The sequence below is a fragment of the Bubalus kerabau genome, chromosome 13 (assembly GCF_029407905.1).
Source record: "Bubalus kerabau isolate K-KA32 ecotype Philippines breed swamp buffalo chromosome 13, PCC_UOA_SB_1v2, whole genome shotgun sequence".
NCBI lineage: Eukaryota > Metazoa > Chordata > Mammalia > Artiodactyla > Bovidae > Bubalus > Bubalus kerabau.
The window spans coordinates 78028260-78050903 of NC_073636.1; the positions used below are offsets into that span (position 1 = coordinate 78028260).

General features: G+C 41.2%; 1 protein-coding gene across 12 annotated transcripts in view; it reads right to left on the reverse strand.

Annotated features, from left to right (window-relative positions):
- The window catches only part of STAU1 (staufen double-stranded RNA binding protein 1), a 62667-nt gene extending 40151 nt beyond the window's left edge, over window positions 1-22516 (reverse strand). For 3 of the 12 annotated variants that reach the window (XM_055545243.1, XM_055545242.1, XM_055545239.1), the window contains exons 1-4: window positions 22266-22405; window positions 11782-11856; window positions 3464-3752; window positions 1684-1808 (exon numbers count right to left, since the gene is read on the reverse strand). In XM_055545243.1, coding sequence (XP_055401218.1) covers window positions 1684-1808; window positions 3464-3668 — 330 coding nt within the window. In that variant the 5' untranslated portion in view covers window positions 3669-3752; window positions 11782-11856; window positions 22266-22405. Of the gene's footprint in view, window positions 1-1683; window positions 1809-3463; window positions 3753-11781; window positions 11857-22265 lie in introns of those variants that run through there. The other 9 variants (XM_055545246.1, XM_055545245.1, XM_055545240.1 and 6 more) reach the window with 8 other exon arrangements.
- Between the last annotated feature and the right edge of the window lie 128 nt (window positions 22517-22644).

Below are 22644 nucleotides of genomic sequence, written 5' to 3' on the forward strand. Positions count from 1 at the left end.
ATGCTGTGCAACCCCTCAGTCATTTTTGTGATCCTTTCATAGAAACACATCGAAGGGGTAAAACGCTATAAGACAGAAGAAAGTTAATTCCACGGTCAGTCTTGCCTTTCTCCACAACTGTCCCGATGGTGCTGCTGCTGCTGCTGCCTCTGTGTGAGGGGCAGTGGTGAGGTTAGATCTCAGTTCAGACAGAATTAAAAGCACACCAGACCTCTGACTTTTTAAATAGCCTAATAATCATCTAGGAGGGAATAAAATTTTCTCTTTGAACTTGTAAGCAAAAAAAAAGTTGCAGCTACAGACTGAACACACAGCCAAATTACCTAAAAGGTACCAAAGTTCAAGTGAGACAGTACATATTTCCAAAAATACCAAAAACAGTTAATAAAGGGAATCCCAAAGTTAAGATCTGCAAAAAAAATCCTGTAGAAGAAACAGAACAGTTACCAAAAAATTGGCTAATTGCCTTTTAAAAGTAAAGAAATATTTCAAATATAATTATGCTTTAGAATAATATTAAAACAACCTTCATGAGAGTGGGAAATTTCTGTTTTTCTTAAATGTATAATTGCTTAATTGTAATAGCTACCATTTCTCAAGCATTTACTATGTGCCAGACACTGCGCTCCACACTTTGACATATATTCTCACAATAAACCTATCAGGTAGGTACTATTATCTCCATTTTACAGATGAGGAAACAGAGTTTCAAAAAAAGTAGTAACCTGCACAAGGTCACCAAGTTAGTAAGAAGCTAAGATTCAAACCCAGATCTGCCTGACTCCAAAGGTAACTAACCAAAATGTGCTACCCTACTGGGCCTGTTCATAATTGTGGTCAATGCTACTTTTTTAGTCCAAGAAAAAAGAGAAACTTGGTATCATTCAAGGCTTAAGGTTTGCATGTCAGGAAAACTGAGGCACAAAGAGACAAACAACTCATCCTTATAAAACTGTATTATCTTACTTCAAGGCTAGAATCAGAAATAGGCCTAATTCCTTCTCTCTCATACTGTAGTTGCAAAAGATAAAACCAGATACACAAACATTTAGGGTCCAAGCACATTAGCACAGATATCAAGCAAGCTTAAAAGTCTGAACTCCTGAATAACAAATAGTAAAAATTCAAATTACAGTCAGTCTTTCATCCTTTAAGGCGACAGTGACAAGGGTACCTGAAATCAGAGGTAATTCCATGTACTCAAGGAGATTAATTTCCACCTCTCACATTCAAACCTTGTATCTGATTCTGAACAAGAAGCAACACTGAGTTCCCATTCACCTCCTTTCCCTACCCAGACCTAAGGTACCTATGCACGTGCAAACCAACAGGAAAGGAGCCAGACGGAGGCTGCAGCCAGGAGGCCCAGAGCCCGGAAAACTCATAGGAAACCATTCACAGGTGCTTGGGACTTGTCTTGATTCAGAATCCTAAATAACCACATGCTAACTGAAGTTTTAAAAGCCAAATATCCCCCAGAGAAGCATCTCTTTTGTTTGACCCACTCTGCAAGGATGGAAAAAAGAAGTGACTCGCCCAAAATCTATACTTCTGCATCTCTTTAAAACCACCTCAGCAGTTTCAAATATGTGTTTTGAATCACTGCATCACTTGCAACTGTATGAAAAGAAAGAAAACATTCCTAGTGGGTTATCAATGCACAAGCATATGGACAATATTTACCTTACAGTGAGCTGGACCTTGCTCACGCAAAAGCTTATACTCAGGCTGAATCTTGTTGAAACGGGCTAACTCATTCACAAGACACATTGGGGTTTTCTCTTTAGGGTGTGCCATGTTAGAAGGAACTGAAAAATAATGTGAGAGCGTTGACGTCAACTAGCAGTGTTAGAGAGGGCGGCTCTCCAAGGCTATGAAGAGAGGGAAAACAAATGCAACGTCTAATGATTTAGAGCAACAGCGATGCAAAACTGCGAACCACACTGAGGGCACGTATCTGAAGACACAGCTGGGATCTTTTCTGAACCAGTTGAAGTCAGGTAACCTAGGAGGGGGTGTGTCTTCAAAAGAGAGAGAACAGAAGTCAGAGGAATAACTAAACCATGGCAAGCACGCAAGATTTGAAATCGGATGAAGGACCGCTATTACAAGCAAGGGAATAACAACGAGGTCTTTTGAGCAGAGACGCAGACACACACTGGGCACTGCAACAGTTGTCAGCTGCACCTGCTCATTATTCCACAAAACGCAATGCGCCAACACCATTTCTCAAACGACTGTCTTTTTCCACATAGCTATCTTCTCCTTCCTGGGACATCTTCTCGTCTTATCTCCAGAGGCTGCCGTCCTCAGACTTTACCTATCTTTAATAATTATCTAAGTAAAATAAAATGGTCTTGGAGGGCGGGAGTTTTATCAAGTCAACAAAATGTGGATATAAGAACACATTAGAAGAGACAGCAATTAAATCCCAGAGGACTGAACTAGTCCGTGCCATTTCCTATTAAGATGGTTTTCAAATGGCAAATAGGGGGAACACTGAGCCTCTAGGGGACTATGACAAGTCAAGAACGCCATCTGGTGAGCTGGTCCAAGAAGTCTAGAGGTAGCAGCGTGATAGAGTCTGTGCAGCTGAGAGTGGGACAAGCTAAAACTCTAAGGAGAGAGATACAAAGTAAAGGAAACGAGAGGACGGAGGAGGAAATGCAAGGGAGATGTCAGGCATTAAGGGCTGCGAAGAGTTTATTATAAGGCGACTCCAGTACAGAGACGCCTATGTGGACACCCCCGTTTAGCTTTGCAACTTGGGATGAGGAGAGGGGGAGATATGGGGAGCAGAATATTGTTTTTAAGGGTTATTTCCCCAGGGGTTCCAAGTCTTTTCCGATCCATGGATATTTTTATTTCATTTTTGTTTTCCTAATATTCAAATTTGAGGCCTTCCTTTTTAAACATCTCTGCTGCTTTGTTCAATTTCTCTTTGGCCCTCACTGTGATTTCTCAACTACCTCTGGATGGCAATTTAAACTTAGTCAAAATAAAAATTAGCAAATGCCAACACATTCTTCTGTGTCCCAAAATCTGGCTGTCCCCTTGCTTGGGATAAATCTTACAGACCTCCAAAAAGGGTACTTACACCTACAAATCAGTTCTGGGAAATCATTTTAACAGCAGAATTTTCCCATTTAACAATGAATATCCAAAGTGGTATTTATTGCTCAATTTTTTTCTGCCAGCTACCAGTTTATAACAGAGTAGGCTTTACAGTTTGGTTTCCAATTTTCTTCCTTACACTTTGAAATAGTCTGTAAAAGGCCTCTAGTGAGCCAGTATATCATCAAGTGTGTTTTATATCTGGTATAAAGAAGTATGGGCAGTATACTTTCTCCTGCTTCTTGAAGGTAAATGTGCAAGAGCTCCCTGTATCTGCAATCTACTTATCAGGTCAGCAAACAGGCTAAGAAAACATTTGAAACAGAAGACACTTGGATCACACGCTTACCTGCAGCTGCACTGGTGGAGGTAAGAGATGCAGAGGGTAAAGCAGAGCTTTGAATAGGTCTACCTGCATTTTCAGAGGGCAGAGAGCTAGCAGTAGAAGGAATACTCATCAAAGGCTGTGAGAGAAGAGACTGGTTCTTGTTCAGTATTTGGCTCCCTGAGAGAGCAGCAGATGGGTTCTGAACTTGCACTTGAACTTGAGACATGGTCACTTTCAACAAAAGTGAACAACTGCAGGTAAACAGCTTTCAGTGCAGGTTAATTCAGTGCTATGAAGTCTAAAGTTCTACCTGAAAGTTGTAAGGGAAAGAAAATAAAAAGATAAATTATAGAAGAGATATGTAATTGCCAATATTCAGTCAAAAACTGGTGTCACCTACTCAAGTATGAAAACAGCCCGTTCAGTCTGTAACTGTGATGTACAGTAATATTCACTAGCTTTGTGAATTTCTCATAGTGTTTTTTTCCCCAAAGTGTTTTAAAATCACTTACAACACCCACATACCCTGCACGCTCATTTTACAAAGACAATCAGCAGGGTACAATAATACTTATTGTTGAATACTAAGAATTATAAACTATAGCCTGCATTAAAAAATCAAATTAAAAACCTGAAGAGGTTTTCCACTGAATATGGGATATGGTAAAGGTTTCTGGGCTCAAAATGATAAGAAACTCAAAGTAAACTGGGTTTGTAACACCATTACTGGTGAACGTAAACACGGCTTCCATTTTTTGGCCATGTGCTCAGAATGGCACCTCTGGAGCTCTCCTTTAAGTTGACTGAAGAAAGAGAAGAATTAATTTCTCATTTTTGCCATGTCTTTTTCCTTATGATGATAAAAGACCTTTTTATTCTCCTGTAAGGTTTGTTTGAGACAGTCTCATTTATTTACAGATTCCAAAAAAGAATTGTTGCACCCACAACCATGCTCATGGATCCTCAGAATAGCAAAGAACATTCTATAGTATGTTTATTATTAAAAGCAAAAGTGGAGAAGATGCAGAAGAGAGGAACAGATTTCAGGCTGACAATTTTACTAGTGTGGCTTGTGAAGGGAACAGAGAAGATTTTTATTGTATCTTGGAAGTTCCAAAGGTATTAATTCTAAATACATTTAAATTTCTGCACCAGTCAAAAATAAGGACAGTTCTGGTCATTTTCATGGCCATCGTTCAAAAAGCTGAAAATGTTTAAGCAAATCAAAAGTACTCAAAAATAACCATTAAGCAACAAAGAACAGAAAAAGCCAAGCAAGGCAGAAACCAGCAAACTAACAAATTAGAAGTTCTACTATAAAGTCATTTGTTACTTTCGTTTTTTGTTAAGTCTCAAAATGATTTTCAATTAAGGCCAAACCTCTACAAACAGATGAATGACCAAAGCACATAAGTTACTTGAAGTCTTGGAACACCCTCCCTTGTGGAGAACAAAGTGAAAAAGTGAAGTTGCTCACTCGTGTCTCCATGGACTGTATGGACTGTGTGACTCCATGGACTGTAGCCTGCCAGGCTCCTGTGCGTGGGATTTTCCAGGCAAGAATACTGGAGCAGGCTGCTGTTTCCTTCTCCAGGAGATCTTCCTGACCCAGGGATCGAATCCTGGTCTCCCCCCGCACTGTAGGCAGACTCTTTACCATCTAAGCCACCAGGGAAGCCCTTTGCAGAGAGCAAAAAGGACTACAAAACTCAAAACAAGGCAAAAATCAGAAACAAAAGCACCCTGGCTAAACTATGACTTTGGTTAGTAACAGGCATAAATACTACCTTACACGACAAAATTCTCCAACATTACAGTTGTTCCCTGTCAACTTTTGAAATCAGAACAAAATAACAGAGGAGATGCACTGAAGATCTGGGTAGTGGTCTTAGCAGACAAGTTGCCAGTGTCAAGCAACAAGTCCAAAACCTTTTAGAAGGCAGCTATGACCTCCTTTCATTGTTCAATCAGCTGCCAAAATATAAATATTTCTCTCTCAATCTTCCCCTCCTACTCTTACTCATTCTCTCCCTCTCTCTCAACTCTGTCCTGAGTGCATTTTTCTACCCTCCCCTGCAAAAAAAAAAAAAAAAAAAAAAAACCACTGAGAGTTGTACTCACAACTTCACAACACCAACCACAGATCACAGGTCCAAACATAAGCCAAAAGCACAGTGTTTGCTCCAGAGTCTACCCACATCCCAGAAAGTGAAAGTGAAGTCGCTCAATCGTGTCCAACTCTTTGAGACCCCGTGGACTGTAGCCCACCAGGCTCCTCCGTCCATGGGATTCTCCAGGCAAGAATACTGGAGTGGGTTGCCATTTCCTTCTCCAGGGAATCTTCCCGACCCAGGGAAGCAACCCAACTCTGCCCTGGGTGGCTCTTGAGAGTCTGAGACTGAATGAACTAAATTTATAAAGGGTGGGGCCCAAAGGGATCTTTGTTGGCTAGCTTCCTTACGGCAGGCCCACTGCCAGCATTTCCAGTGACAGGCATAAATTCATAGGTTTGCTAGAAGTTGAGAAATGGAACAAACAGGACATTAATTAAGACTGCCCCCAAAATGCTAACCTCAGGTACACCTGGAGGAGTTTTATCTTTCAAATAACTGGTTGAAATAAGTAGTTCAAAACTGCAGACAGAAAATATTTTAAACCCTAATAAGGCTCTATATTTTATAATTTTTTAGTTTGCAATATGACCAATAAAAATTCAGCACAGTACTCATTTTAAGTCATTTACTAATTTAACTTTCCTATGTGTTTTTAAGCCTGAAAATAGAATCTAAAAAAGTAGTTTTAAAGAGGCAATTTTGCTCCCCAAGGACACCTGACAATATCTGGAGACATCATTTGGCCGTCACATCTGGGAAATGGGAGAACCTCCTGGTGATCCAGTGGGGTAGAGGAGCAAGGGTGCTATTTCTAGCACATATATATGCATTCACAGAATAAAATCTTACGAACGTATGGAGGAGTTCATATTCTCAGAGAGGAAAAGAAAACCCCCTTTTCATCTCAAAAGGCTCTGAAATACTGATGCTAATATTTTACCCAAACAGATGCTCTTCCCCTAAGAGAAGTCAGGCAGCTACAAATAAAGCTTTTCACTACTGCCATCTATATAGTTCATGGAAGCATTCAGGGGAATCACAGAATTTCAGAGATATTATTTCTGCATAAATTAAGAACCTTTTGCTCAACCATACTGAGATTAAATCCTAAAATGAAAACTTACACTTTCCTTTACACTTGTCTTTAAGCATTGTTTTCCACCAGATAAATTAGGGACTTCAAAGAGATGTAAATGCTTTATTAGAGTCTTCTTACAGAAGAAGAGTATTTCACACACAGGAAAATTAGGTTGAAAAGTTTAAAACACAAAGACTCCAGTTTTCCCTGAGGCTGGAAACACTTTTGACTGTGAAGCCTGTGTTGTGCTGTTTCCCTGCCTCCTGCCTCCAGCACAGATGTGAACCATTCATCTCCTGATTTTTTCCTCTAATTGGGGAGCTTGAGATACCAACTCAAGAAACCATTTTCATCCTATTCTCAAATCCTAAATTTATGGAATGAAAATAAAGGACTACAACATTGTGAGTGGTGAGATGACAAGAGTTATGGGTACCTCTTTTTAAAAGATTCCTAATTCCAAGTCCTCCCAGATCCTAACTTGGGCCTGGCGACATAAAAATCTCATAAAAAACAGTCTCACCTGGCAATTTCCACTTTACAAGTGTCAAGTACTTTTTAATGGGTTGCAGTAAGGGGAATATGGGCACATTATAAAAGCATTTTGAAAAACTGTACATGATGTGCTAAAAAGTGATCAGGCACAAAATGCACATTCCTAACTCAGCCAATGAATCTACCAAAACTGGGCCATACTGAGTGCACAGCCTGAGTGACTTAATACACAAAAAGGCAGATCCTTCTAGAAACAGTTTACAGAACCACCTACAGTACTGCTTAGTACTAATCCCTTTCAACTAACAAGACTGCTAAACTGCGCAGTATGAAACATCTACTTCAGCAATTATGGGAAAACATCATTTCTACTACTAATATCCATTTTTTAACAGGATTAACACATAAGTGTCCATACTTTTGTGCAATCAACACATCATTCCCTTTTGTAATAAGTGATGTTTCCAAACAAGATGTATTTTTTAAAAAAAGGAAGGAAGGAAGGAAAGAAAAACAAAAGAAAAAAGTCATCCCAATTCTGGACAAGCTTTTAAAAGCCAAAACACCGCACTAAGTATTTCCCCTTCTTGCCTTTATTATTAGGTTGGTGCAAAAGTAATTGCAATTTTGCCCTGTTAAACTCTGCCATTTGATACTGGAAATACATCCTTAAATGTGGTTATGTTGTATTAATATATCATTTTAATGCACATTTCTCACTTTTTTTTTGCTAACGACATTATTTGCTATTTATTTTATATTTAGACTATGGAAATGATGTTAGACAAACAGCAAATTCGAGCAAGTTTTAATTCAAGTTCAAAATGAGTTGTAAAGCAGTGGCGACAACTCACAACATCAACAACACATTTGGCCCAGGAATTGCTAATGAACGTACAGCGCAGTGATGGTTCAAGAAGGTTTGCAAAGGAGATGAGAGCTCTGAAGATGAGTGCAGTGGACGGCCACAGGAGCTGACGGTGACCAACGGAGAGCGCCCATCAGAGCTGATCCTCTTACAACTACACGAGGCTGCAAAGAACTCAACGTCTACCGTCTACAGCCGTTCAGCATTTGAAGCAAATTGGAAGGGTGAAAAAACTCAGTAAGTGGGTGCCTTGTGGGCTGACCAGAAATCAAAAAAAAACAATCATCGTTTTGAAGTGTCATCTTCTCTTGCTCTACGCCAACAACAAACCATTTCTCGATCAGATTGTGACATGCGACGAAAAGTGTCATTAAAAAAAAGTTGTCATTTTATATGACAACTGGCGACGACCAGCTCAGTGGCTGGCCTAAGAAGCTCCAAATCACTTCCCAAAGCCAAAGCTGCACCAGAGAAAGGTCATGGTCACTGTCTGGTGGTCTGCTGCCTGTCTGAGCCACTATAGCTTTCTGCATGTTCAGCAAATTGATGAGATGCACCAAAAACTGCAATGCCTGCAGCTGGTATTGGTCAACAAAAGGGCCCAATTCTTTTCCACAACATCCAATCGCATGTCGCACAACACTTCAAAAGTTGAATGAATTGGGCTACAAAGTTTTGCCTCCTCCATCATATTCACCTGACCTCTCACCAAACGACTACCACTTCTTCAAGCATCTCGAGAACTTTTTGCAGGAAAAACACTTCCACAACCAGCAGGAGGCAGGACATGCTTTTCATGAGCTCGTTGAATCCTGAAGCACAGATTTTTATGCTACAGGAATAAACTAACTTATTTCTCATTGACAAAAATATGTTGATTGTAATGGTCCCTACTTTAAGTAACAAAGATGTGTTTGAGCCTAGTTATAGTGATTTAAAATTCACGATCCGAAAAAACCACAATTACTCCTGTGCCAACTTAATAAATCTTACATAGTATGGGTACACAGATACGAAGGTCTGTGCTTCACCATAACACAGCTTTAGCAGTACCAACAGCAATTTTAGGATACATTTATTCACTATTCAACAAAATCTATTAAGCCTCTACTACATGTGAACTCTTCTATGGCAGACTGTACATTCTCAAGTGCTAGAACTACTTGTTAAACTTTTCCTCAAAGACACAAGAAGAGCTCTTTAAGCAACCAACTGTACATCTATTAATCTGTTCTCTACAGCTTCTGAGAGGCTTTACTTAGAGCAACTTCGTCAACAACAACAAAAAGTTAAGGAACAAATCACTTTTCCTAACATATACCTAAAATACCCACATCATTCCCTTACATCCAACAGGTTACTTCCAAGATCCTTCTCCCAGACATCTTTCTAGCTGCAATGAGGTTATACAGTTTTCTGCAAGTGAACTCACTCCCCCAACCACCACTTCACCCTACCTTCACCTCCCCCCCAGCAGCATCCTCCACCCCCTACCCCTCAGAGACAGCACCTCACTGACTCCAAAGGTTATCCAAACACCCGTAGGCAGAGCACCAGAAGCACAGAAACATGGCAGTCATTATCATCCTACATAATCATTTCCAAAAAGACAATGTCAATGTCAAGCAAATAATGTTCAACAGCAGGCCCATATACCAAATCACACAATAATAAAAGGTTCTTCAAAAGAAATATGACTGAACTACTTAAGAGGAAAAAGAAAGAGAGACAGCAAGGTACTTGGTGCCCAGGAGAAAGCCACAGGACAAACAGCCATGCTGAGGCACAATCACTTGCAAGGCAATAAAGTGAGCCAAAAATAATGCCCGGAAACCCAGACTAGTCAAGACCTTTGCACCCAATACAAGAGCCTGACTGCAGCCCCCTCACACAGTTGGCCCAATGCCATGTGGGCAATGGACAACTTTCTTTCCACACAAATGTAACCACTGGGTAGTCCATTTAAAGAAATACTTCCTAAAAGAGAATTCATTATTAATTGTTTATCACAGAAAAGCTATCACACCATACCGTAGGCTAAAGTGGAAAAAAAAAAAAAGATTTCGTTCTGCAGCCTAGCAAGTTGCAAATCTTTCTTTTCTAGGCTTGAAACCTTATCAAGAGCTCCCCGCCCCACCAATCTCCCTTCTTCTAGAAGAAACTCTTAAAAATAACACAAATACATTATTTTTGTAAATACGGAAGTGGGTTTGAGAGGTTGGTATGTTTTTTTGGCTATGCAGCACAACTTGTGGGATCTTCTATAATTCACTGACCAGCAACTGAACCGGACCCTCAGTAGTGAAAGCAAGGAGTTCCAACCACTGGACCACCAGGGCATTCCCAAAATGGAAATGTTTTTAAATCAAAATATCCATCTGTGATTCGCTGGAGATTTTTAAGAGTAGTACTGTGTACCATATCTTGAATAAGAAGGGGCTTGGTTCAACTCCGTTAATTGGCTTTTCCTTTCAGAGAAGAGAAATTGTAGACTGTAGCCCTGTGCCATCTACCTAGAAACACAACAGCATTTACCACCATCTTCAGGCAAAACGGACCAGTGCCAAGACTTAGTTTCTAAGAAACCAGCCTTGCTGTTAAGTGTGTGCTCAGTTGTGTCCAACTCTAAAACTTCATAGACTGCAGCCCACCAGACTTCTCTGACCATGTAATTTTCCAGGCAAGAATACTGAAGTGGGTTGCCATTTCCTTCTCCAGGGGACCTTCCCGACCCAGGGATTGAACCCGCGTCTCCTGCATTGATAGGTGGATTCTTTACCACTGAGCCACCTGGGAAGCCCTTTGCTGCTAAGTAGCAACCAACAATGTTAAATCAGATCAAACTTTTGAGTTGTAGCTTTCAGTTCTACTCCCAACTCAGACAGCAATTCTATGTCCAACTCCTGGCAATCCATTGCTTGCTTGCCTCAGTTTGCCCAAAGCACCACGTACAGGCTCTTTGACAAAGCCTCAGCTGTAGTGATCTGAAAGCCACAACCCTGATGGAATCCTGAGGCACTGTAACGGTTACTCAGTTCTTTGAAAAGAAAAGCATTTTACAAATTCAGTGTGATGAGTGCATACATATCCATTTCCCTGGGCTTTGTATAACTTAGCTTGTTTTGCATCAATTTTCCTCATTCCCAAGGAAAGCAAGGGCTCACTTGTCTCCTAATGGCCACCTCAGAGAGAGGGTGTGATGATGGGCTTCCAGCTCTTAGAAGGAGCCTGCTACAGAGCACAGAGCAGGGCCAGTGCTTGCAGTGTGTTTTGCAGTATCCTGATCAAGGACTGTAAAATCCTGAACACGCTTACTGTAAACCTTTTTTGGTTGAGACAATCAAAAGCAGCCAGTGGGAAATGGAATTTGTTTTCATTCACAATAGAAAATGATGCTGAATTATTCCCACCAGCTTGAAAACCAAGTTTAGCAAAAATCAAAGGCAAATCTCTAAATAAATCTCTAAATCAAAGGCAAACTAAATAAAGTTTCTATGACCAAGATGCTATGTTTAATGCCGCTTCAGTGGTCAATTTTCATGTCTCTACATTTAAAGTACATGGTAGGGCTGGCTAGAAGGTTTTACATTATTTCAACAATTTTCCCTGTATTTACTTTCGAATTAAATCCTGAGTAAAAAGAAATCAAACTACATAAAGTTTCTTCTGTTTCTCTAATATTATAGCCAGAAGTAAAAGCCATTTGCCATATAAATCACTGAAGAATTCAAAAACATTATAGATTATGAACAAGCCTGAAATTATAGAGCCAAACTATGCATACCTTAAAAACAAGTGCTTCAGCAACAATGTCGTTTTGGTTCAGTTCTGAGAGGTTAGTTACGTGGTTAGGAAACTCCTGGAAAATAAGAAAGCATGGTACTTTACTAGAGTCGATCTTTTTCTGAAAACAAAGATATATACCGCTGAGGTTTGGGGGAGACTAAACATTTACCAGGGAAGTTTCTGCAAGCATGACGTCAAGGCTTGCAGCAGCACGCTGTGGCGCCCACTAGAGGACACAGCTGCCTGGGGACCAACTGGGTGCAAAGCACTTGGCAGGCACAAACATAAGAGACAATAGAAATTTCCTTTTTAAGTCTTAATTACTTCCTGCTAAGCGAACTATGAATACCTCGGAAATTAATTTTTTAAAAGGAACTCAAGGGAACTCCCTGGCGGTCCAGCAGTTGGGGCTCCACTGTTTCAGTGCCTAGGGAACGGGCTCAATGGATTGCTCACTGGGGATCTAAGATCCTTCAAGCTGCATGGTGTGGCCGAAAAGGAAAAAAAGGATCCAGACGTAAAATATTTTCCAACCACACAAGTCTGATTTTTAAATTTGCAGCCCCCCTCTTTTAACTACTGGTTAAATACTTTAGGGCATAAATGTCCTTACCATACGCTTGATGATGCAAATGCAATTACATGGGAAAATTTACAAAAAGGCACTCTGTACACAAGTATTCTTTATTAAACTGCAAAATATGAAAAAACACATTACCTCTAGTAAATCTAAAATCATAATCATTCTTTAGGACTGGATTTCAGGTAACATAAGAGTTTAACTCTCAAACTCCCAAGTCTCATTTACCTAGTGGCTCCTCCTCTTTAAATGGCCAATAGTCAGTAACAAACAGAATTCCTTACCTTGAGATGCTTTTTGCATTCTTACAACATAAAATAATTTTAATGTTGCTCATTTCAATTACACACTGCTACTGTGATTAATAAGCAATAAAAAGTACTTCGCTGTCCAACTAATTTCAGAAATAAAATCATGAGTTCTAATGTTCTACAGTATTTTAACAACCCAAGTTCTTTCTGTAAATAGTATACTACACTAACAATTTTCCAATCTAGAACCCTACTGTTCCACAATCTTGCCCATTCAAAGACTAGCATGAATGGAAACTGAAAAGGCCTGTGCAGAGCCCAAACAGGTGTCTAAGGCCACCTAACAGAGCCTGTGCCTTTGATCAATGGGGCTTTCCTCAATCCAAGCCCATCTAAATCTATGCTGAATGCTTTTGGTAGGTTTGGTTTTCCAGCCCAAACCTGAAGTTAAAAAACTAAAATGGGGGATTTCCCTGGTGGTCCAGTGGCTGGGACTCCGTGCTCCCTATGCAGGAGCCCTGGATTTGATCCCTGGTTGGAGAACTAGATCCCACATGCCTCCACTAAGAATTCACACATTTCAACGAAAGGTCCCGCATGCTGCAACTAACACTTAGCACAGCCAAATAAATTAATTTTTTAAAAATTTAAATGGAATAAAGCAGCTGCTATTAATAGATTCAGAAAACAGTGAGAAACAACTGCCAGCAACTTAACAGCAAGGAAAATGGGGGTGGGGGGGAGGGCAGTCTACAACCACCTGGATTTCAAATGTCTCAACACACGTAAGTGACAGCTGAGATTCACATACACGTTCACATTTCCATGAGCAAACTTTTTCTTTAAATCCCCAACCATTTCCAAAGCCATCATGGTTATTATCCGTGTATGTTTATAGCACTCACGCCAAGAAGCAGCAGAGAAGACTATAGGTTAAGCCCAACTCCCTTTCTTTCCCACTCAAGAAACACACTAGAATGCAAGAGAGTGAATTAAACTCACTGTTGTATTCAACTCAACAAGTAATTCCTGAACACCCACTACACTGTAGGCACTATTCTGGGCACTAGGGAGAGAGGAGTACACAAGTTCTTGTCCTCACGGACTCCACATTCGTACAGGAACAACCTTGAACCCACACAAATTTAAATAAATAATTTACTGCTGCTAAGTCGCTTCAGTCATGTCCAACTCTGTGCAACCCCATAGACGGCAGCCCACCAGGCTCCGCTATCCCTGGGATTCTCCAGGCAAGAACACTGGAGTGGGTTGCCATTTCCTTCTCCAATGCATGAAAGTGAAAAGTAAAAGTGAAGTCGCTCAGTCGTGTCCGACTCTTAGCGACCCCATGGACTGCAGCCTACCAGGCTCCTCGATCCATGGGATTTGCCAGGCAAGAGTACTGGAGTGGGCTGCCATTGCCTTCTCCAAATAATTTACAGTAGCATTTTAATTAGTAGTAACATCATTTGTAATACACATTACCTCATCACTAAAGAAGACACAACAAAACATAAAAGGCACTTTGGCTGCAAGACACTGATGTAGGATAAGGCAGACTAGCTATTACAGGGCTGTTTGGGTGAGGTACAGAAAACTGTTTTTTTTTAACAGCTTGATTACAGCTCAGAATTTTATTTGGTAAACAAAGGATAGTGCACCCTCAAAGCGTTGAGGGCAGGCCAACCCAGAAGGAGTGGCCAAGAAAGCTCTCGACTGGGGATCTGAGGCTGGGTCCCAATTTTGGTGCTCAGCTGAATCACCCTGAGCAATTTACTCTATAGGCTCAACCTTTTAATATGTTAAATAGAGTTACTGCCACCAATTTCACATGATTAATAAACCATAATCATATTATTCCTGGGTGGATTAACTGGTAATGTAGGTGAAATGCTTGTAAATGATGACATGTCACACCAAAGTCAGCTGTTAAACATCACTTTCTTAGGGTACACAGTAACCAACATTATAATACTAATAAATTATGTTTAAGATACATTATTTGAGAAAGAAAAAAATATATAGGACTTTCCTGGGGGTCCAGGGGTTAAGAGTCCACACTTCCACTGCAGGGGGCGTGGATTTGATCCCTGGTTGGGGAACTAAGCTCTCACATGCCTTGTAACAGGGCAAAAAAAGACTGTAGCAAACTTAAAAACAACCTCATCCCCTCCAAAAAAAATTTTTTTACTTTATTCTTTTTTGTTTGGTGTTTAATGAAGTCTCAGTTAACAGGGAAAAATAGTTCCCTGAGGCAGTCATCCTCTAACTGTTCCAGACTCTAAAGGTTCATTCTGTTACAAACCAAAAGGAAACTTATTTACCTAACCATATTTGACTGTCATCTAGGTAAAGAGTCATGGAGCTTCAAGAAGCAGGTTAAACTGTGCAACAAAGAACATGAGCGTCCAGGAATAATCAGACTTATTATTACATATAAATTCTCTGCTAACAGAGGAAAGGACCACCTAGCATTTTATACCAAATCACAATGGCAACGGCAGACAGTGGCCCTATTTGTATCAGGATGGAATCTGCAAGGGTAGAAAATTCATGCCTCAGTTAATTTTAATCTATAGAAAGCATGGACTTCAAAAAAGAAAAAAATGTGTGAGAATTAGACAAGATCTAATGGTACCCAACTTCAGTACTCTTGCCTGGAAAATCCCATGGACGGAGGAGCCTGGAAGGCTGGAGTCCATGGGGTCACTGAGGGTCGGACACGACTGAGCGACTTCACTTTCACTTTTCACTTTCATGCATTGGAGAAGGAAATGGCAACCCACTCCAGTGTTCTTGCTTGGAGAATCCCAGGGACGGGGGAGCCTGGTGGGCTGCCGTCTATGGGGTTGCACAGAGTCGGACACGACTGACATGACTTAGCAGCAGGTAGATCCCAAAGCTCCTGCCTGAGAGGAGCTAATACAGTAACCACTTAAGAAGCATTATCTGCTCACTCCCTTCCCAGAAAAGACCTATTTCCAACACCTTTTCCTGATTAATGAGACACACTTACAGCACCTTGGTTGAGATTAAACACAGAATGGAAACTCAAATACCATCTCACTAAAACCCCAAAACCAAAGGCACACTTAGTTTCACTGATCTAGCCTTTTAAGATTAGCCATAAGAGGTGACGACTGCAGAGCTGGAGAACCAAAGAGGCTTCTCATTCAGGGGATCATCGATTCAAAGAAAGTAAAAAAGAAACTGTTTAAGAGGCAGTCCAATACCAAATAGAAAGTTACATTAAATATTCTGAGTACCGTCAGCCAAGAAATGAATGTTAGAAATGGCTGGGAACCAAAGAGGGCAACAGCCCTATAAAGTTAGAGGCTTAGTTAACTCATTTCCAATAAAGCAGAATAACGCGACTCTAAAGAAACTAGTTTTCTTAGCAACAATCTTGTCTATAGTTAATCAATCATTTATAATAAACTTCATGAAGGGAGATTATAGCAATAATTTAGGGAAAGGCTAATGAAACCTCCTCCTCCCCATTTACTTCTAAGCCCTACCCTCAACCTTTGAATCAGCCTAACAGTTTATAAGTTGACTGGAGCAATCTATCACAACAAATAAAAGGAAACTGTAAATCCAAGCTACTTCAAGGAAATGACACAGCATTCATTTAAAAGACTGAGTATTACTGAGCCAGACTTTTTCCCGGATTGGTCTAAAGCCTTAGTGAACAAAATTCATCCTAACTGCCATGGGTGGGAGAACTGGGAAGAAAGCACTGTTGACTGGCAGAATCAATCATCCTAAACAAAAAGCACCTGAGAATAATTAGAGATGGTGATGCTCAGTAGAAGGAGCTCAGGACCCGCTCCAGTACTGCGCCTCCTGGATGGACCTCAGCTATTATGACCCTTCACTGCAAAGGCAACTCAGAAGGATCAGAAATACAACATAAAGTGTCCACTTCAACCTCTAGCACAAAGGAAGAGCTCAATCAACAGCAGCTTTTATATTATTAAATAAATTCAATCTGACCTTTCAGATTCCTTTGCTGCATCAAGTAACTCTCACCCTGTAATCCTAACCTGGCACATGGTAAGAGCTCAATAAATAGTAGCAAATATTATTGTCCAGCAAATTCACTGATCCTGTCCTCAGTCATAAAACATCTATAAATATAAACTTACAGTTACATACCACTTGTAAAAAAAATTTTTTTTAATGGAAGTAGAGAACATGCTGATTAAAATCAACCCACACTCACTGGGTAACCAACTGTACCGATACCTCAGGTAGACAGACAATCTGATGAGCAACCATTTTCATTTTGGGAAAAGACCCCAGGACATTTAAATAGGTTTTCTTAGACTTTGTAGTTCAGCAGACATTTCAAAAGGCCTCTAGGATAATTATGACCTCTATTATATGATAAAACAATTTTCTGTTTTGCTTTCATTACTGTTAAAAACTCACAAAGTCATCACAGTTTTCCAAATTAGATTCCAGTTTAAACAGAAGCAGATGGGCTACAGATTTAATATTTAGAAGACCAATTTTTAATTGAAAGCAAATACATTCTTGGATAGATTTTCCTACTTTTGTTTTCAGTAAATATACTTTGAGGGAGTCCCCTGAATATACTCCTTTAACAATTGAACATGTGTTATTTCAGAAAATATAATTAAGTCTGAAGAGAGTTTGCTTCTACCTCCATTTATCTGGTGACACAAATCACTTTACATCAGCCTTATTCACGTCTATGGAAATGTACATATTTAAAATAAACAAGCTATTGGCAGTAATTTCCTCACTCTACCATTTTATTAAAATAAATAATTATCTTTGATAGTTCAGAGAATTTTTTAGTTCAGAGCATGAAGCTGTCAGCAAAATATATCCAAGCCATCCATCTGGCAGCATTTGTTAAGATCAACATAGCTGCATATTTATAATCTTATTATCTCCTTATGTGAGAAGAAAGGATCTGATCAACATTACTCAAACTTTATAATACCTGATACATGGATAAGCACATCTTCATGCAAAAAGTTCTTAAAACAATTCCCTTTAGAAAGGGAAGTTCTGGGACTTCCCTGGTGGTCCAGAGGTTAAGATTCTGGGCTTCTCCTTCAGAGGGCATGGGTTCAATCCCTGGTCAGGGAAGTTCTACATGCTGCACAGTGCAGCCAAAAAAATAAAGCAAAGAATTCTGTAACTAAAATAAAATTTGGAAACAAAAGTCAACAAAGCTCTTGGCTTTCAGGATCAAGGAATACTTTGTAGAATTGTCTCAATTTAAGATTAACTCTGGTAGATAATCATGCTGTGTGCTGATATTATAATTTACTTGGAAATGTACTGAAAATAAAGCAGATTAATGAATTAAAAGAGACGGACAGACAGAAATGGCACGTGATAAAGCAAATATAGTAAAATAATGGCAGAAAGTAGGTGGTAAATATAGAGGTGTACACTGAAATTCTTCAAACTGTTATATGTGTGAAAAATTTCATAACAAAATGTTAGGGAAAAATAACCATAGCAACTAAAATGTCTTCTCATGGTTAAATGTATAAATTATATTTTTTGGAAAAGCATAAATAAAACCTGGTCAAAACCAAGCATTTAAGGAAAAGCCCATGCAGAAAATTCACCAGAAGCACTTTAACTACAAAGGTCTCTGTCACAAGAAGTTAATCTGAAACAATCTGTTACAGATCTAATGTGAAACAAAAATATGCTATAAAATTCTCTAAACTTTTTTTTTAGGTGAATCTGCACCAATATATGGAGAAGGCAATGGCAACCCACTCCAGTGTTCTTGCCTGGAGAATCCCAGGGATGGGGAAGCCTGGTGGGCTGCTGTCTCTGGGGTCGCATAGAGTCGGACACAACTGAAGTGACTTAGCAACAGCAGCAGCACCAATATAACTTAACAATAGTAGCTTGTGAACTCTTCTGATTGAAAAAATAATTTTACACAACAATTCAATGAACACACATATATAATACGTACATATACATAAGGGAAACAAAAGTTCTCTAAATAATTTTGAAGGCCCCAAATCCTATTCTGAGAGAAATAAAGCAACTCCAAAAGCTCTCATTTGAGGGAGAGAAATTAATATTTCCCCAAACTGAGCAATTCTGTTACTAAGTAGGACATCAAATATGATCCAGTTTGGAGATTCATAAACTAGGCTTCTAGTATTGATATACGACATCCTACAGAAAGATACCTTTTTCATGAAAGTTTCATCTTTCTGCTGGTGAATTTCACTCTTTCTCACTCCATCCAGTCAAAGCACATCAGAGAAAATTGCCCCATAAGCTGAGACCCACTCTATGCCTCCGCCCATTGTCAAGTCTTACTGGAGAGAAACTCTGGATAAAGCAGCACGCTATAGCCCATGTTTAATAATTATATCCAGAATGTTAATGGCTTAGACTTCAGAATCGCAGAGGGGGAAGTTCCATGAGTCATGCTCATTTCTAAACTTAAGATAATCTGTATATAAATAGGCTTTCTGGCCGAATCTTAAAAGTGAGCACTTTAGTCTGAACTAACAGTAACAATTCCAAATATTTAAAAGTTTTACTTAATGCCTACTGGGACACACTATGCATTTTTTAAAAATAAACTATATTTTGTGTCCTTTCTTAGGTATCAAAATGGTTGGGTTTCCCCCCTCCCTAATTTTAAGAGGCAGGCATAGTCCTGCTCATCTCCCAGGTTGTAGTAACTAACAAGTAAATTAACTGATTAAGCTCAAAAGTAAATCTGAACAATTGAAATAATGATATGACAGGTCTACAAGTTGAAAACTGTTCATAACCAGAAATTTCAAAAGTAACAGTAACAAACAATATTCCTGTCAACCTCCATTCTAAGAGAGATCTCTTTTTAGATGAGAAGGAAAAACATGAATATTCATGCTGTGAATTCATTATTATTTACAAAACTGGTTTATAAATACAGCAGATTGTGGGGAGTGGCCATCTTTAAAATAAATCTTTGAAATAAAATATCCTTTGCTTAATTCTTACCCTAAGGTGACAGCAGTATATTTACACAACTACTGTAAAGAAACTTTGGAGGTTTCATAATGAATTATTAACTGTACTTGTAACTTTGACACAAAGCTTTTCTCCATTAAAAGTGGTTTAACAGGCAGGCCTCCACCAAAACCAGATTAGGGATATATGTATTTATGATTGCTTTTCAGTTACAGTCAATAGCTCAAGAACTGTTGCTATTGTACGCAAAGAAGCAGGGCAGCATTTTGGATAGGTCTTTGAGGGTGGTCCCCCCCCCGCCCCGATATACAGTAATCATGTATAAACAGAGATAAGAAGCCCAACAAACAAAATAAGAACTATGATTCCACTAAAAGTAAACCTTGTGACAGATTAAGAGTCTGGGGCAATCTGGTAAAACTGTATGATAGTCAGGATTTATTTCAAAATAACCTAGTTTGGGGGAGGGGGCACTACATGAAACAAGACTGACCTTGGCTATGAGTTAATAATTATCAAATGTGAATGATCAATTCAGGGGGTTCTCTATACTATTTGACTTTTGTATGTTTTCCATAATAAAATGTTTTTTTAAAAATTAGATTATCAACTGCAGAGTTAAAGTCATTTCCCTAATACTACAATTTTGAATATGGCAGAAGACATGCTTTGTATTGCCTGTATAGCTGTTTTTAGAGAGTCATCCAAAGACTTCAAACTATTTCTTGGATGTAAGGCTGTGTCAGAAAATTCTAGGAAAACGTCAAAATTCAGGAGGCCACTTTGCATCCAGTGTGTTACTGAAAGATGGGTGTAAATCAAAGTTTAAGTTCAGAAGGAAATGTACTACCTAAAACAACCCTATGATATAGGAGGGTCAGTCAGCAGAGCAAACACACCTTCCTCACTCTTCCATAAGTTAGAACCCCCATAAACTGAGTTTCCTTAAAGAAGGGGACAACTGAAAACAGAATTAAAAGAAACTCAGTATCTTCAAATCAAGCTGCTGTGTAAAAATCCCACTTGTTGGAAGGGAGGCTAAGAAGGGAAGAGATATATACACACATACAGCTGATTCACAAGGTTGTACAGCAGAAACTAACACAACCGCTGGAAAGCAATTATGCTCCAACTAAATAATCACCACCAACAAAAGAAATAAAAATTAAAAACTAAAAATCCCACCCGTGACCAGGATGACTGAAGCTCCCTCCACCACCCCACTGTATTTTTAGTTTTGACTTCAACAAGCTGCAGTGCAATCTACCTTTGGTAAGCACACTGATTCCTGAAAAGTCCAAAATCAACCAAAAATCTGGTCTCTTTTTCCACCACCCTCTAAACGATGAAAGCGACAAACAAAAGGGCAAGAGTGACCTTAAAAACGTCCCCACAGCCAGAGAACAGAGGCAGAACAGACCGAAGCACACATCTTCGCCCGAACAGAAGGAAACGTCCACATAAGCCAACACTGCAACACGGAGGTGGGGCAAGGCTTAAAAGCAAGGCCGGCCCGCGGGGACAGAGGGGACTTAAAAGCAAAGCTGCGGTGAGAAAAAAAAAAAAAAAAAAGAAAAAAAGTCAGAAGTTAGAAATGCAGCGGCAAGAAAAGACAAGACATTTTTCCAGCTCCGGAAACGGACACCCTCCCTCCAGAGCCTGACAAACACAGCAAGTGCTCCAGAATGGTTTGCTAAACTCAAGGAAACTTTCCCAGAAATGGAATGACAACAAGAAGCCGGATGATGGGCAGGGGAAAAGGGGAAAAAAAAGGACAGGTTGCTCATCGACTTGAGGGAACTGGTGAAAATCCTGCAGTTGACTCAGCGGAGGAGATGGAAATAACAACACTTATCTTTCACAGACTGCCGGCTCAGAGTGTCCCCATGAAACGGACGCCCCTTTCAGATGCTGACCACCCCAAAACAATGCCCCGGCGCTGGCGGTGGGCACGAAGCTGAAACGTTTCCGCCTCTAAGGAAACCCAAAACGGGTAGGTAGGTCAACTCTGGTCCAATCTCTCTACCCATTAAGTTAGACCCTAATATCACGCTAATAAACTATGCAGGCGGTGTATTGGGACACGCTGTGGGTCTGGCACCCTGATAAGCGCTTCCCACGCCCCGTTTCACTGAACCCTACCAGCCTTCGGAGGCAGGGACGGCATTCGCCCCCTTTTTTTTTACTAACCAAAACACAAAAGACTTCCAGCGAATTGCCGAAGGGGGGGACAGTGCTGGGATCTGCCCCCCAACCCCCGCGTCGGACACCTGGGCCACGCTCGTATCACGCTCCATACCCGGCTGAGGTGATCTGGGTGTCCCGGACCCCCAGGGACTGGAAGCGGGGGGACCCCCCCCGCACCCCTCCCGCCCCGGCCCCGAGAATAACTTCGGCAACGCCGCGCGAGGAAAAGGAATGAAGCAAGGCGGCGTGGCACCTGTTTTCTGGGCCGCCCCGGGGTCCAGGCCGCGCGGGGCGCCCGGGGGCTGGGGGGCGCGGAAGAGCCCGCCTCCTCCGGGAAGGCCCCGCGGGCGGGAGAGAGAGGCCCGGGCGGGGGTGGGGGGAGAGGGGGCGCCGAGCAAGGCCGAGAGCGCGCAGGCCCGCCGCGGCCTAAGCCCCAGGCGCGCGGCCCACCGGCCCCCGCGGCCCCGTCAGGCCCGGCCGTCTCACCTGGCTGCTGCCCCGGGCTCGTCCCCCGGCCGGCGGTCCTGGGCGGCGGCGAGGCGGGGAAGGAGGAAGGGGCAGAAGGAAGAGACGTCGGGTTGGGAGAGGCGGAGTGGCCGCAAAGGAGGCGGACGCCGCCGGGCCGGGGGGTCTGAGGGAGGCGGGGAGCCGAGCCAGACGCGGCCGCCGCCGGCGCAAACGCTGAAGAGCCGCCCCGGCGCCCGCAGCCCCGCAGGAAGTGACGGGGGAGGGGCCTGCGCCCGCCCTCCCGGCCCCCGCCCGTCTCCGTGCCCAGCCCCACCCCCACCTGCGGCCCAGACTACAGGTCCCGGCGGGCGCTGCGGCAGCCGCCGTCACGTGAGGCGCGACGGGAGCCGGGCTGGCT